A 16,587-nucleotide genomic window follows, 5' to 3' on the forward strand; every position below is an offset into this window, starting at 1 on the left:
CGGAGGTCTGCGGGTGGCAGGATATCATGGAGAACATCACGTCGTGTCGGGGTGTGATACGTTTGTTTCGTAACTAGGCGGGTAACATTGTGCCCCGTACACGTCGCATGGAAACACCTGCACGTCGTGGACGCCGCTGTGGCCCGGTCCTCTTCGTCATCGTGCACGAACGGTTATCGTCGGCTGCTATCCTGACCGAGGAACAGAGGCCTTCAACGGGGGCATATCGAGCCACGACGCACGGCAGCCTTCTGTCGTTTACACGTCGCCTCCCCGACCGCGCACAGTCTTCAATCTACGGAACCCCAGCCCCCTGTTTCAAACCCCTCCTCCCCAGGGGGAATCGATGGAACGATAGACTTTCGACGTCTGAAAGGACTCTCGTAGCTTCGGTGCATTGCGGCCAGATCGTGTCCGCGATGCAGTTGCGACAATTGCGGGTGTCGTGCACCCGGGGAAACGAGACGTGTGTTCTCAGGCCTGATTCGACACCTCTGAGAAACATATATGTTCCTTTCGAGGGGCTCGACGGGTTGCAAATTGTTGGGAAAAATTGGTAGTCGTGATTTTCTCGTTCTGGAAGTCTCTCAATGAGAGCTATTGCTTTTAGAAATATTCTATTTTAACCCTTAAGTGGATTCTCGATCTCAACTGAATTATTTTGCTTAATTGGTAAATGGAGATCAACTTTTCATTAAAGCATTTAAAAAGTAACGAAAGAGTGTAATTTAGAGTACGTTACGATGCAGAATAATTTCCATTAGAGGTTGAAACCGTGTTAGAATAAAAAGTGAAATACAGCGAATCTGCCCGGACAAGTGAAACAGGTTCACGGTTGGTCAGACGAATGAGATAGAGGCTATCTTTGTTGACCAAATGAAAAATGCTATAAGGACGTTCTGCGGACAGATAAGTAGAATAGATACCACCTGAGCCGGACAAATAAAATAGCGTTAACCTTAGCCAGATAAATGTGACAAAGACGTCCCGCGGATAACTAGTAGAAGAAGACCGTTTCTGGTCAGACCTAGGAAACTGGAATCACTTCTGCTTAGAGTCTTCCTAAAAAATGTTCAGGCGTGGTGCAAACGTCGAAAATCGTTTCTCAGTTTCCAGCAAAATATTTTCCTGGCCCCCCGATAGAAATAACAAGTTCGCCAAGAATTCGTATTCGTTGAAGGCGCTGCATCGAACGACGGGGAAGGTATTCGTTGTCGCGGAAAACATATTTTCAGAGAAGCTGTAAGAAAAGGGAAGAAATCGAAGACCCTCTTAATCACCGTCTCAAAGAGCCGGGTCCGCGACCGCAAAAGTGCTGAATGGATCGCGTGTCTCGATGTTTCTCGAGTGTCGGAGACGGCGTCGTGACGCGGCAGAAGTCTCGCTCGGGATAATGAAAATGTGTCTTCCGCGGGACAGACGGCCGGCAAGAAAGACGACAAAGCTGGCGAGAGCCGTTTGACGCGAGCACCGCGCGCTCGCGACCCCGGCGAAGAAGAAGAAAAACTTGGAAAAGAATCGATAAACCCGGGGCCACCCTTTTCTCTTCGTCCTCCCGTCCAGGACACGCGACGACGACGACGACGGTGCTCTCGAGGGTGCGAAATTCACCCGACATCGGATACGACCTCGCCTCAAACGCATAAAGCACCTTCGTAATGGACCCATTCACCCAAACTATGGTTCTGTCCCCGACGAACGTCGCTTCGACCCTTTCTTTCGCGAGATCGCGTTTCTCCACGCTGCTTAAAGAAACAGACGCGCATTCAACGACCCGTATCGCGAGTGGTTGCCATTTTTACATTGTCTCCCGTTTCTCTTTCGAGCCGAGGCAATAGTTACTTGATAGTACGTTTCAAGGACCACGATACAGAGTCTTCCAGCAATTTTTCTGGATCATATATTTATTTTGCTCCAGTGAAATTCTCTGGACAAGAGATCCCGCAATCAGACAGTGTGAAGTATCTAAGTATTCTCTGGAGATACTCCAAAGATTTCGTACTGAATTTCATCGTTTTTCCAATAGCACAAACCCATAGTATACGAAGGGACACAAGAAATACACTCTCTAGAAGTTATTACAAAAGAAATATATTTATTCAACGACTTATAAATGTTATACAACAGGGAATTATTTATATCGACGAAATATTTGGCCAAGATCGTGTTTTTCGACAAGTTTCGCACAAGCGTGGGATCGTACGTGTGCTCGAGGAAGACGTTAACCGAGCCGTCGACCGAAGTTACAGGCTATTTATCTCCGTATTTTTATTCCGGCGGGTCGAGCGATATTAAATTGCTTCTTTCGTGGCGTCCGCCAACCCCTACGCCCGCGCTCGCATCCGGGAACGCTCACCCTCGTCTGGCCGCGGCCAGCCAGCTGACTGCCAGCCTTATTTCCTATTTCTTTGGACGCGTCTACGGCGAGCATCGCTGGATACCGCGGAATCGAGGAAAGAGAAAACACCGTGTCCAGGAAATAAGAAACGGCCACGAACCGAGCGCAATAAATATCGCCCGGGGGGATGGAAAATTTATACCATGGCTCCGGTGGACGTTGATAATTTCGTCGGTGAAAAAAGATTGTTAGAGATTCTTTTGGACAAAGTTTCGAAAAAATCTCGAGGCAGGCGATGACGTCCGCTGTTCCGCGGTCTTGACGTTCGTTCCGCGATGCGAAAGAACTTCCCAGCGGATGATGTGGCTGGTCCAGCGAATCCACGGGTTCGTGGTCTGCCCGTTGGCTCGAGTAAATTGAAAATTTCACGCCTGACGGTATGTCCGTCGGTGATTCGACGGGATTTCATCGACAGATGCCGAGGATTTTGCATAACCTTTCGCTCCCGCGGATTGGAATCGAAGCGAAAATATTGGAGGTATCGCGACGCCGTGAAAACGCTATATTTTCCCGGACCGGGCGAAATCCGTTATGGAGCTTTTGTTTTCGATTCGAGCGGCTTCGACGATTCCCCGGAACATCGGGGGCAAAGCCTCTTTCGACGAGAGGTAGTTACGTTTGAAAGAATGGATCTGATCCGGTATATGTCCTTAGAATATCGTCGAAATATGAGAACGCTCTCGGATAAAGGCTGACTCACGGGGTTGCTTTTATCGAAAAATCGATTTAATAGGTTTCGGTTCGCGTACGGAGTGTACGGTCTGTCCCGCGAGAGCGTGATTTATTGAAAGGCGGAGCAATATTCAGCTAGGTGTTTCCTGAATTATTTTTTACCTGATACAGCGATCTACGTTTCGTTGCAGGCGGAAGATTCGTAGTTACGTCCCAGGGCGACCTGCACATTAGAGCCGCCAGACCGGAAGACGGTAGGGCCACCTACTCGTGTTTAACCCTTCACGCGTTGACTAGCGAAAGGAGAAGAAGCGAACCTGCAACGTTAACAGTCACAGGCATGTCGACACCGTTTTTTAAAAGTCTAGAATAAAATAATACCAAACGATCAAAATTCAAGAAAGTTACTCGACGTTATTAATAACTATAATCTTCCCTATCACGCGTAGTGGATCTTAGATTACTGTTTAATACATCGAAGATCAAAGTGGCCCGTTTTCGAAGCACACCGTCCCAGTATATATTTCTCTTTTCACGGTTCCATTCACCTTTCAGAGCCGAGCGGATCCAAGCCACCAAAGCTGATGCAAAGATCGCAGATCGCCATCTCCGCTGAAAGCGGCTCGGACGTTCACCTCACTTGCTCCGCACAAGGAAGCCCGCCCCCGCAATTTACCTGGTACCGCGATGTTAACGGTTGGTTTAATTAGGAGATTGTTTACTGTATAATCCGGAACGCACCGTGCGCCGCATAACACAACACGATGCCCGTGATACCGACATCGTGCGAACGTTGCTTTCGAATTAGACCACAATCGAACGCTACGCTAAATCTCACCTGGAAAATAGCTCGGCAAAATCACGAAGTATTTTCGCGGTCGTGACAACTAACGGTCATTTTTAACTCGAGCGATTCGATGGGGAAAAATAAAATTTGCCATCGTCGACGTCGAGCATAATATATCTGTTTGCGCAGGACACTCGATACCGGTTGAGTCCTTCGGCAGGATTCAACTGTGGGGCGATTTGATGCAAATCCGACGTGTGGACGCTCAGGACGCAGGAAGGTACATTTGCAGGGCCAGCAATCAGGTCGGCGAGCAACGTGCAGAAACACACCTCTCGGTCACGTCGAAGCTCAACGCGCGAATACAGCCCCGCGTTCAGGTACGACGCAACGTAATCGTTAAATTATTCTGCCTGTCAGAAATCCAGTGTCAACGTTCTCGAGACGCTCGAATAATTTCCGACAGGGCGCGAAACTTCGACGATCGCTTCGAAAATCGCGACGATTCCCTAAACGTTCGCACTCGATTCCGAAAATCGATTTCGACGACTCGCGAGTCGCTCGTTCGAGGCTCGTCGAAAATTGCAAAACTCGAGTCGCGCTCTTGGTACGTAACAAACGGCAAGTTTCAGAACTCGTGATCATCGACGCGATCCCCGACAAATTGCGTCGTGTCATTAGACCCGTCGAAAGCCCGTCGGTACGTAGCGTGTGGGGGCGGAGTGACGCACAGCTGCGTGGAATCGTGACGCGGGCATTAACTTTCGTGCACGAATCGTTAACCGTTTCCCGGTATTTACAGATCATCAATTCCGGAGAGTCTGCCACTATGAATTGCACGGTGGAGGGTTATCCGGTCGAGAGCGTCGAGTGGTTGCACGACGGTATGCCAGTATTGACCGCGCAGGACACGAGGATCAAATTGCTGGCTCCTCTGGTCCTCGTGATAGGCTCGGTCGGCCGAAAGGACAAGGGGATGTATCAGTGCCTCGTTAGAAGCGACAAGGAAAACGCTCAAGCCACCGCGGAATTGAAACTGGGAGGTATGCTGCCGATAATTGCCTGCGTTCGCCCCCTTTCTTGATTACCTCCTCGAGCACGGCCATTAAAATATACACCAGTATGTTTATTTCCCTTTCCTTCACAACGTACGTTTATATATTTACATCATTTTTATCCCACCTCAACAAAGCGCGAGTCGAGCTTCAACGCAAGTAGAAATGTCGATCGATGGTCGGACGAATCGTGTATTCGGTGAATTGTCTCGAAAAATTCCTTCTATTCGACTTGTTTTTAATCCTCTGGTTAGTTCCAAGCCATTTCGAAGACCAACACGCCCAACGATTGTTCTTTCTTCCATCCACAGTGACGAAACGACGTTTTCGAGAACGGAGGGTGCAACGGGGGAACAAAGAAAATATTATCGCTAGAGTGGCAGTAATGTTTGTTCGATCGTTTCAGACACTGTGCCGGAGCTGCAGTACACGTTCATCAAGCAAGCTCTGCGACCAGGACCGCCGGTGTCCTTGCGATGCTCGGCGACAGGATCCCCGCCCCCATCCTTCACTTGGCTCCTGGACGGAGAACCTCTGAGCGAGATCGCGACCGGACACAGGTGCGCGTCTAGATCCCATCGATCAATATTCCGCTTCTTAACTGAAAACAATGTCCACGCAGGTACGCGATAGGGCAGTACGTCGATCAGTCCGGGGACGTGATCAGTCATTTGAACATATCATCGGCCGGCGCGGAGGATGGCGGCCTGTACGCCTGCGTCGCGTCCAATACTCTGGCCACGGTCGAGCATAAATCGAGATTGAACATCTACGGTAATTGAAACGGCGATTGGCGTCGAGAATCGCTTGATCCGTGGCTAATTTGTATCGACCAGTCGCTGGTATCTAAGATCCTTCGGATAACTGGCACTGTAATTTTTTTAGAATACAACGTGGGACCTTAGAAATACAGTTTTGCACTATCTTAATTGTTCGCCAAAGGAAAATGTGTGTAGATTTTCCCAGTTAATATTTATCCCGGAATAACCGTTATATTCTCGGAACTGTCTGCCGCCGCGCAATAGTAAATTGGTCGAGAAGAAAACGCGTTTCAAAGTTTATAATGCACTTGGAAGAAGCACTTAGAGTTAATAGAGCAAAGTCTACCGAAGGTAGCCAAAACCGTTGGCTTGTTCCAATTTAATGCGTTCGTTGCGCGCCTAGGGAGGATAATTCCTAGCGATCGCTCGGTTCTGCGATTCTATTTTCGGAGGAGTTCTATTTCTAATCGTTGGTTATCGTTATTATAAATGGCGGTGACGGTGGTACTCGCGTTCGATATTCCGAATCGGACTGCGGGGCCGCAACAATTTCAATTATCGCCAGCCGCATTAGGTCCGAATAGGTATGATCGAATTAAGCGTATTAGGAAGCACTTCACGTCGATTAATAATTTCAGGGCCACCATACATACGATCGATAGGGCCGGTCCGTGCGATAGCTGGCACCGACACCACCATAGCCTGTCCTTACTCGGGTTACCCGATCACGTTGGTCGAGTGGTCCCACGGCGGCGTGGATTTGCCCTTTGACATTAGGCACCGTGTCGACAGCGAGGGTCACCTGACGATCGGGAACGTGGACCCAAACGACGCTGGCGTCTACACCTGCATAGTGAAGTCGAGGACGGGGGAAACGGCGAGCAGGGACATACGACTCACCGTCAGCAGTGAGTACTTCACTCGTACAAAATTTTACAAGAAACAAATTACGAACAATCTCCGTGGTAGAGGAAAATTAATATCGAAAAGCGAACTAGGAAGACAAATCTCGATTGATGGGTTAGAGAAGTTCCTTGAGTCGGGATACATGAAACAAATACATTCAATTATATATTAATAACCATTTATTTATTAGAAGAAGAATTCTATTTTTAGCGTTATTTTAGCGACAGACTATTCTCGGAGAAGTTGGAGCAGTAAGTAGTCGTAGGTGGACTCGCGTTAACAAGAAACGCGGCTCCGTTTCTCCCTTCCTCGTGGTTTTCTCGCTCGCGTCCGCGAAGAAGTCACGAAGCTCAATGGAAGAAGTAAATTGCACACCAGCAAGAATTCGTGTACGGTTAGTTTTTAAGTTTCCCTCGTTTGTCAAGCCGGGAAGGAAACAGGGTTGGCGAAAGAATACGTGGCTGGAAGATAGTGAGTTTCTGACCAGGAAATAGTTCCTCGCTTTTTGTTCGCGACTCTTAAATTACTCTCGAACAAAATACTTCTGTGAAACTCGTTCGTCCATCAAGCACTGTTGCGATAAAATGAAGATTTATGGTCCTTCGGGCAAAAGAATATTAAATATTCAAGAAATCTTTACTCGATTTTTTGGAAAAGTATCAATCAAAATTTCTGTTCCAGGTCCCCCGGTTATGAGTCCATTCAATTTCCCGCCGAATCTGCAGGAAGGAAGCCGTGCCCAGGTCACGTGCAGCGTTACATCCGGCGATCTTCCGATATACTTCTCGTGGCTCAAGGACGGCGAGCCTCTGCCATCCTCCTTGCGCGTATGTTTCCTCCGATCAATTACTTCGCTATGTAATTATTTAAATTCCGGACTTCTGGCCATTTTACCACCCCCAATTTCTTGTTTCCCGAGGTCCACCAGAGTTTCTAATTAAGCAAATGTTCGAGCAACGCGATATCGTGTCGCGCGATCGGAATCGGAAGCCACAAACGCGAACAAGTTTCTATTAACGGGTAAACCCTGACTCGCTGCCGTACGTTTGCGTTACAGATCGAAGACAGAGTAGCCGAGTTCTTCAGTCTGCTCGTTTTCAAGGAACTCTCGTCCCGTCACAGCGGCAAGTACACTTGCGTGGCGACCAACAGCGCGGCCAAAGTCAACCACACCGCGGAACTTTTGGTCAAAGTGCCGCCGCAATGGATCTTCGAGCCGCAAGACGTCGCCACACTTCTCGGCAACCCGTTGAACGTTCACTGCGAGGCAAAGGGGTTCCCACCGCCGCGTGTCACCTGGCTACGTTCAAAAAGTCGTACCGCCAATGACTATCATCCCCTGGTAGACGGCTCCGACGGCAGACTGACCATTTTGCCCAACGGGTCTCTGTGGACGGCGTCCGCTGGGCCCCAAAACGAGGGCCACTACCTCTGCAGAGCCACCAACGGGATAGGACCTGGCCTCAGCAAAGTGATTTACGTGTCTGTTCACGGTCGGTGTTAAAAGATATATACTGATAGCTTTTACAAACTTTCTAGCGTGTACCTCTACTGTCTAAAACCTCCCCTTATTTCGAAACATAATCAATGGCCAAAATCCGTTCGTTTCCAGAGCCGGCGAGGTTCGAGTTCCAAAGCAAAAACGTGACGATCCGCCGCGGAGAGTCCGTGACTCTGGATTGCACCGTCATCGGGGATAATCCCATAGAAGTGCTGTGGATGCACAACAGCAACCGTTTGGACACCAACAGCCACAGGCTGAGCATAAGTCAGATGAAAACGGAACACGGGCTCAAGTCACAGCTGTCTATAGGGACCAGCGATCGTCAGGACTCTGGGGTCTATCGATGTACGGCCGACAATGCGTACGGGAGGGCCGAACATCTCATTTACCTGGCTGTTCAAGGTACAAATCTTCGAAGATTGCTAATACATAATCCCCCAGTTATCGAACATATTTATCAAGTGGATTTTATTGGGGCCTCTGCATTTTTTAAACGCTTTAAAGGAAAGTTGATTTCCATTTACCAATTTGGTAAAAAGTCCACTTAGGGGTTAGCAACGCGAGATTTCGATTTAAGCGTTATTAAACATGTACCGATCGGCGTTAACGAGCCTGAATATCTTATTTAAGGAAGATTAATCAGTATTTTCGGATAAATTGATTTTTTTCCCCCCGTTGGTCAAAGGATTCATTATGCTTCGCTTTGTGAATACAGAGAGGCCGGATCCACCAGCCTCGCTGGAAGTCATAGAAATCGGCTCGCGATCGATACGATTGCTGTGGAAAAGAGCTTTCGACGGAAACAGCCCAATACGGAATTACGTTATTCAGTATCGGTCCCTGAATCACGTTTCGGTGGACGATTGGAACCCCGCAAAAACGCACAATGTCACCTATTCACCGGGAAGTTCTAATAGCGGGAACACGATACATCCAACGCAGAACGGTACGTAGACATATTGAAACCGAGGAGGCGTGGTCGATTTTTCCAAAATTTTCATTCATTCGAATCTAACCGGACAAACGCTGGCAAGCTGTTGAAAGTTTCAACTTGAAACGGTGCAACTCGAGTCGTTGTTTCGAACAATCGAAGCAGTATGGGACCGTGTATCGGTGAATTACCGAATTGTTCGTTCGACTCTTTCGAAACATTTCTTTGTCTTACCAAATAAAAATATATTTTTGGACTTCCTTGAAAAATGAGTTACTAAAAATTTTTTAAAGAATATCGACGATCTTGAAGTATCCTTAAATCTTCATAAATAATGTATCGAGTTCATAGACACTGTACATACTTTCGTGCAACGTGACAACGCGTTTTAAAGTATTGCTATTCGCGTTTGCAGGTTTATCCCCTTTCGAAACGACGAGCGAGGACCAGGAAGTGGCTTTGGTGGGTGGACTTCATCCAGCCGTGACTTATACGTTTCGTATATTTGCTATAAATTCAATAGACGTGAGTGCACCCACTGATCCCGTGGTGGCGAAGACCCAAGAAGAAGGTAAGGAACAGTATTCGCCTATTCTTCGAACGTCTTACCGAGTTCGTCGCTATATTGCAAACTTTGTGACTTTGTATCTTAACAGCGCCCACAGAACCGCCCCAAAACATCAAAGTACAATCCGCGGGACCCGGGGAGCTTATGGTTAGCTGGCAGGTAAGTATATTGTTTTTAAATTAAATTAATTTGGTAATTTTTAAGATGATTTCGATCCCGTTCACAGCCGCCCCCCAAAGAATCCTGCAACGGAGATCTATTGGGCTACATAGTGACGTGGTCGGAGCATTCTTCCTCAACTTCGGGTGTAAACCAAAGCAAAAGTTTAACTGTGAACGGATGGGCGACAACAAAGGTGCAGCTTACGGGCCTCAGAAAATTCACGAAGTACGATATATCGATCAGAGCTTTCAACAGCATAGCCAGCGGTCCAGTTAGCGTCCCTATTGTTGGGACAACTCAAGAAGGGGGTACAGTAAACTTTTCCTCGTTAAACAGAACAGTAACGCTCATATTTAACCGATTAATAATAATTATATTTAATATTTCAGTGCCAGAGACTCCGCCAACCAACGTGTCGTGTGTTGCCCTGTCTTCTCAAAGCGTGAGGGTGTCCTGGAGCGCACCACCACCCCACCAACACGGTGGAATTATTCAGGGTTACAAAGTATACTACAGGCCAGTGCCAACCGACAACAGTAAGCGATCCAAGTTCAAAAAACAATCTAACGACTCTGTATTGAAAAACAGGAGCTAATAACGCGTATTAATAATCGATGAACTTTGTTTCAGTGGACATATCGACGGTCGGCGAAGTGAAGAAGACCACCAGCGTGGAAACCTATCTGCACACCCTGTACAAATACACGAATTACTCGATCAGGGTACTGGCATACACGGGAGCTGGCGACGGAGTCCTGAGTCCGCCGATCTTTTGCACGACGGAAGAAGATGGTAAGAATCACTTAAACTTATCAATTTTTATCGTCTCTTTTGCAAGAAGTTTCCGAGATAGCAACGCGTGAAACTCTGTTCGAACCGCGTGGTAGATTTACCTGTGTTCTTTTTCAGTACCAGGCCCTCCAGCTGGTATCAAGGCCTTGGCATTAACGGCCGAAAGTATATTAGTTTCGTGGTTGCCGCCCCTACAACCGAATGGGAACGTCTCCAAGTACACGGTTTACAGCAGAGAAGCTGGCTCCAGCAACCATAACACGCACACGATGCACGAGCCGCCGTCGTCGCCCACCGATACTCTAACTATGGAACTGCGAGGTTTAGTCGAGAGGTGATTAATAATTATAATTTTACGAAATAAATATAGAGAATATCGATAACGAAACACTTTGTCTTTACAGACAACTGTACGAGTTTTGGGTGTCCGCGACCACTGGACTAGGCGAAGGCGAATCGACCACTATAGTGACCCAAACTACGAACACCAAAGGTTCGATAACTTTCTAAGACTCGTCTGATCGTCCAATGTTCGTTAAATAAAATTTTGTAAATTCTTTAGCCCCAGCCAGGGTGGCCTCTTTCTCGCAATTGCTGAGAAGGGCAATTAAATCATCCATCACGTTGTCGTGTCTGGTGGTCGGGAATCCTACGCCAAGACCTACGTGGACCTATCGAAACGGACAGGTCTCCACTGGTCGACATTACGAGCTGACTTCCGAGGGTCACCTCAACATTCGTGGTTGGTTTGATAAATAATTGATACAAGCTATTGTACAAACAATAAATATTATACAGAGAATCATCGTTCCTTCAGGATTAGAACAGTCGGTGGCGGGAAATTATACTTGCTCGGCCAGCAATTTGTTTGGCGACGATTCCGTAACTTACACCCTAGTTGTGGTGATGCCGCCTAAATCACCGACGCTAGAACTCCAGTATACTACAACGAATAGCATAAGGCTTCGATGGAATCACCCTAACAACGGCGGTGCTACTATTCAAGGTACACGAAAGAATTTAGGTACTGTAACTGGTTCTTCTGTAGTAGAATAGAACTATAATAGGGTTAGGTTGCAGATCAATTTCCTGGACTTCGTCCTCTCTGCTACTATATTTCATGTTTTCGAATTAAATGAGGTAACGAAAAATGAGGTAAAATAATCTCGACTAACAATACGATTGTTGGGCTCCGTTAGGTTACGTATTGAGTTACAAAAGGGACCAAGGTGGCTGGGAGGAAATCGCGCTGTCACCGGAACAGACAGAGTTCATTTTATCAGGGTTGAAGTGCGGGTCCTCGTATTTGGCGCACTTGACCGCCCACAATCGCGTGGGTACAGGAGATCCGAGTCCTCTGATAAGCGCGACGACCAAAGGAACTGGTAATTCTAGATCACGATTTAAAACTTAAACAAGTTACTATGGACTAGTGTATCGGTAAATTCTATTTGCAGCACCTCTGTTGCCGAAAGAACGGGACATCATCTCCGCCAATGGCACCACCGTGAAACTGAACCTTTTGTCCTGGCCAAACGGCGGATGTCCCATTCAATATTACACGGTGGAGTATCGTAAACGCATAAGCACGGAACCGTGGATCTTGGTGGCGAGTCGCGCGACGGAGAACCTGATCATACGAGACTTGAAGACCGCCTCGTGGTACAGTTTGCGTCTGACGGCCCACAACGACGCCGGATCGACGCAGACGCAAATGGAGTTCGCTACGACCACGCTGAGCGGCGTCAGCATAGGTCCTCCGAACGACCTGATCATGGAGGACGACGTGAAGAAGACTATACCTAATCAGAAGGTGCTGTACGTCGTTGTACCAGTCGTCTGCGCGATCGTCCTCGTCGTTTCGGCCGCCATTCTGGGATACGTGATGCTGAAACGCAGTGGAAGGTGTGCACGCGTTCGAAGCAACGTTCTCTCGCGATTAGAAGCGTACATGGCGTAAATTTCCATTTTCAGGACGAATTACTTGGGGGAGATGCTTCCTGGACAGCAACAGAACCAACAGTCGGGGCTGGGACTCGTCCAGCAACAACAACACCAACAGCATCATCATCTGTCGAGCTGCATGTCGACCGTGCAGTTGAAATCGACGGCGGAACGCGACAACAGACGAAACCATCAAGTTTATACCAGTTCCCCGGTGAAGCAAGAGAACCACAAGTCCAATGATCACGGATCAGGTACCATATTGTTATTCGTATCGTCGATCGCAAGTATCTAGTGTATCGTCAAAGACGTCTATTTCCGGCAGAAATGTACGAAATAAGTCCGTACGCGACGTTCAGCGTCCCGGGGAGGGAGAATCGTTCGGTGACGACCGCCACCCTCGACTACACGATGCAGTTCAAAACGTTCGGGCATTTGGAGAACGAGGACATCAACACGATCGACTACGAGAGGTCCAGCGTAGACTTCGAAAGGTAACTGTTTTCTTTCGACCCTTTCGCCTTTCGCGTGCATGTCTCGAGTTCGACGATGTCCAAGCCTCCTGCTCGAACGTTTACGTCCCGCTCCGTACCCTTTTCTCTGCCTCTTTCTGGTGTTCTTTCACGCGCAGGTCTAAAACGCCAAGGTGGCACAAGCAACGATACTTCCCGAGCATCGCGGAAGCCGAGAGCAAGTTGCGCTCCAGTCGACAAGGTTCCGGCAGCGACACGTCCGGAAGTCCTTGCGGAGAATGCGCTGGACCTAGTTACAGGGTCCCAGTGAAACCTTGCAGAGGTACATTCGAATTTTTACAACGATCATCCCACGTTGACTGCCTCGGTGGTTGATCGAGAATCTCGTTTCGCAGATGTGTTCTCACGAGGCGTGGAGTCGAGTACAGAATCCAACAACGAAGGATCGCCTTCGCTTGCGAGACGACGAAGCCGACAGCCGAGCCGGTCCACTCGCAGGTAGCCAAGGTTTGTTTGTTTCCACATAGCACTCAGTCCTGATTTTATACAATATTAATACTATCACGGTCTTATCGGTCTCGTGCCGATGCAGAATGAGTAATGGGGAAAAATTTGGAACTCTGAAGAAACGAGAACGACTCTCAAGAAGCGGACCGTGTGCATTCTAGACGTTGACTATCAATTATTGCATATGTGCAGGGCGTTTGGCCAACCCTTGGGGAAAATTTTAACGGGAGATTCTAGAAGTCATCAAGAATTCCTGATTTTCGTTTTATTTTGCCCTCCAGAGTCTCCCATTAAAATTTCTCCCATATGTGGCCGAACACCCTGCGCATACACTAGATCTTACAAAATAGCTGCATTGAAAACGTTTCTTCGTTAACCAGTGTGAAAAGAATTGACTAGCGTAGCTGTAAAAAGAATTTGATTCCAGCAAATTAATTTGGACTGAGCGACGATTAACCAGCGCGACGATAAGCTTCCACTGAGCAAAACGAACGAGGATTTGGTTCGAGTCAGTTCAAATTAATTTACAAGCTCGATTGGGTCCGGTAAACGGCGAATCTTCCACGTCTTTCCGTTAATCAAACAAACCCCTAAGACGTTTTTCTCTGATCTTATTGTGCGTAGTTCGGTGGAGGACATGACGTTGTTGCCGCCAAGCGGGTTTAGCGACAGCCGCGAATTGAGCGACGTAGAATGTGACCGTGATCGTGATCGTGACCGTGAGCGTGACCGTGACCGTGATCGCGACTGGCAAGGTCTGTCAGCCGGGACCCGCCACGGCGGCAGCTTGGGTAGACTGCCGATCGAGGCCGTCGAATCTATGCTCGCTAGGTATCGACACGAACCTCCGTAGACCGTAGTAAGCTGACACGTTGAGATCCATTTTCTATCGTTCTTTAAACCTAGGAGGACTTCTGGAGTCTCGAACAACCCTGTTCACTTCTCTCTCTATCTCTATCTCCCCCGCTTACTCTCTTCCATTAGACTTATTAACTCGCGAATCCTGACGTCAAACACCGGGTCTGTTCCGTACGCTTAATCCATTAAGTACCAGCGTCCCGATTGAAAGTCCAAGTGTGCCTCGATCGGGGGGGTGTCAAAGATTCAAAATGTCAAGATCAGCGTGACCTGACCCAGACCTAACGCTCTCCCTATCCTTTTCTTTCAAATAATTCATTTTAGTATACCCTTGCATTCGTCTCAGCGACAATTGACTTTGGCACTTGATGGGTTAAGACGACACTCAATGCTCGCGTGAACACGTTAAGATAAGAGTCGTAGATCGGCGAAAAGAAATGCTCAATGTTCGAGACAGAGAATATTGGCTGTTCAAGGTCACTGTTCCAACCGTGAATCATACCAGGTACGATGTCTACTTTCAGAGGCAGAGAACGCGTGTCTGCAGGTTTGGCGCTTTCCGTCAAACGCTATGGGTGGAGGAAAGAGACACGAGATGGAGTGGTGGGGGTAGCCAAACGGTATGATGGGATGGCTCCTCTTCAGTGGCCTTGAGATGCCAAATTAATTGCGATGCCCGACCAGATTAGAAAAACATAAAAGATTTCTCGTTAATTGCGTTGCGTTTCTCCCCATGGACACGACTGATTCGATTAAACTGTTAAATTCGAAGACACCCGGATAGTCATACTCGACAGAAGTCATCCTAGGATTACAAGAAGCCACACCAAATATATTCAATAACTCACGGAAACGAAATACTAGCTTTTACACCATATACTAACCACCTAGAATCCACCTAGAAGTTTTAACTACTGATATAGAACACTAGCTGTGAGACTTTTGACACTCGAATGGTACATTTCTCTGGTTCTAAAATTAGCGTTTCCTTTAGAAATAATATACTTTCTTAGCAACGATAACAATTCGAATGTTAACGATGTTTGTTGCACGACCTCGTTTCAGGTATCAGCAAAGGAAGGAACAAGAGAGGCAAGAGTTCACTATACACGTATGATCGAGACTTAGCAATTCTAGTGGGAATCTTCGCTGGACGATGTAAATGGAATAGTAAACTTTTGTCGATCGCCTAAGCGTATTGCGGGATGCCAGTTCCGAGTACTTTGAGGGATAAATTGTCCACTTTGTTCACGAAATTTCCTAGACAATTCTCGAAGAGACACGACACACGCGAAAGAATAGGAGAACGACCATACATGAAAGTACGACAAACGCTTAGGTGTCTTAGAGAAAAATGCACGACTTGAACAAATCCACGGGATAACTCTGCGCTTAACAGTTTGGAACACAAGGAAAACAAGTCAATTTACCGATGGATAATGAACTACACTCGATTATAATCGTCTACTGTATAGTATAGATCTTGCGTACCGTTAGTGACGCTGTTACCGGAAATTGTATAGCAGAGTTGGGACTGGTCGAACGTCAATCGAATACTTTGGCTCCTATGAACGATATTCCATGCATTTGTACTTTGATAAAAAAAGTAATTAATTGGAAAAGACTATTTCAACAGAAATATTGAACATTGAGTATAGATCTCGATTTTGATTTGAGAGGAAACTTGTCCCCGTTTAATTTCGTTTCAAGGGAAAATTGATAGTAATTTTCGATCAACGATGGTGTATTAAGATATTCGAATAGTCCCAGCCCTATTGTACAGTCGAGAAACGAACATCGAGAATCATTTACTGCCATCGTCGAGAAGCATCGTTTAGATTTTTAAGCGGCCATTAAGGGAACGTTGGTTTTTTTAGTTAATTATTTCTACCAAATTGTACTGAGAGATTATAACATAGACAATGCTATGGATTTGCTATTTATAAATTTAAACCTCGAGAATTTTTGAATTATATAAACAATGAGAGTCCAGAAGTTTGATTTGTAATTGCTTTCGTGTATCGTTTTAATTATTCTGACGATCGCGTTCCCATACACGATAGCTTCGCAATCCGCATCGATCGATGAACAAATTTTACGCAGAATCGTTTCAGAATGGTCGAGGAAGCGTATTGGAACGATGTTTCTGCTTAGGACGGAGCCAATTGTAACAATATTCCTAATTATCGGCATTAACGAGACGCGGCTGCGAGCGTCGACGTTTACTTCGAACCGATTTTGTTAATAAAACTTGTTTGGAGGAACGAAC

The 16,587-nt window shown here is 47.1% G+C and overlaps 1 protein-coding gene across 1 annotated transcript in view; it reads left to right on the forward strand.

The window, feature by feature from the left end:
* The window catches only part of LOC122398201 (Down syndrome cell adhesion molecule-like protein Dscam2), an 89,647-nt gene extending 73,944 nt beyond the window's left edge, over nucleotides 1–15,703 (forward strand). The window contains exons 5-32 of the mRNA XM_043397880.1: nucleotides 3,262–3,408; nucleotides 3,626–3,766; nucleotides 4,047–4,237; nucleotides 4,660–4,900; nucleotides 5,319–5,472; nucleotides 5,535–5,686; nucleotides 6,312–6,581; nucleotides 7,261–7,406; nucleotides 7,637–8,072; nucleotides 8,192–8,485; nucleotides 8,799–9,029; nucleotides 9,430–9,585; nucleotides 9,671–9,741; nucleotides 9,809–10,052; nucleotides 10,134–10,280; nucleotides 10,375–10,536; nucleotides 10,654–10,870; nucleotides 10,941–11,029; nucleotides 11,099–11,278; nucleotides 11,354–11,542; nucleotides 11,736–11,921; nucleotides 11,994–12,441; nucleotides 12,511–12,734; nucleotides 12,806–12,974; nucleotides 13,112–13,275; nucleotides 13,349–13,451; nucleotides 14,085–14,291; nucleotides 15,384–15,703. Coding sequence (XP_043253815.1) covers nucleotides 3,262–3,408; nucleotides 3,626–3,766; nucleotides 4,047–4,237; nucleotides 4,660–4,900; nucleotides 5,319–5,472; nucleotides 5,535–5,686; nucleotides 6,312–6,581; nucleotides 7,261–7,406; nucleotides 7,637–8,072; nucleotides 8,192–8,485; nucleotides 8,799–9,029; nucleotides 9,430–9,585; nucleotides 9,671–9,741; nucleotides 9,809–10,052; nucleotides 10,134–10,280; nucleotides 10,375–10,536; nucleotides 10,654–10,870; nucleotides 10,941–11,029; nucleotides 11,099–11,278; nucleotides 11,354–11,542; nucleotides 11,736–11,921; nucleotides 11,994–12,441; nucleotides 12,511–12,734; nucleotides 12,806–12,974; nucleotides 13,112–13,275; nucleotides 13,349–13,451; nucleotides 14,085–14,291; nucleotides 15,384–15,435 — 5,411 coding nt within the window. The 3' untranslated portion in view covers nucleotides 15,436–15,703. The remainder of the gene's footprint in view (nucleotides 1–3,261; nucleotides 3,409–3,625; nucleotides 3,767–4,046; nucleotides 4,238–4,659; nucleotides 4,901–5,318; nucleotides 5,473–5,534; nucleotides 5,687–6,311; nucleotides 6,582–7,260; nucleotides 7,407–7,636; nucleotides 8,073–8,191; nucleotides 8,486–8,798; nucleotides 9,030–9,429; nucleotides 9,586–9,670; nucleotides 9,742–9,808; nucleotides 10,053–10,133; nucleotides 10,281–10,374; nucleotides 10,537–10,653; nucleotides 10,871–10,940; nucleotides 11,030–11,098; nucleotides 11,279–11,353; nucleotides 11,543–11,735; nucleotides 11,922–11,993; nucleotides 12,442–12,510; nucleotides 12,735–12,805; nucleotides 12,975–13,111; nucleotides 13,276–13,348; nucleotides 13,452–14,084; nucleotides 14,292–15,383) is intronic.
* The last annotated feature ends 884 nt before the right edge of the window (nucleotides 15,704–16,587 follow it).

This window comes from Colletes gigas, unplaced genomic scaffold, assembly GCF_013123115.1.
Source record: "Colletes gigas isolate AHSC1104 unplaced genomic scaffold, ASM1312311v1 Colletes_gigas_Sc00011, whole genome shotgun sequence".
NCBI classification, from domain to species: Eukaryota; Metazoa; Arthropoda; class Insecta; order Hymenoptera; family Colletidae; genus Colletes; species Colletes gigas.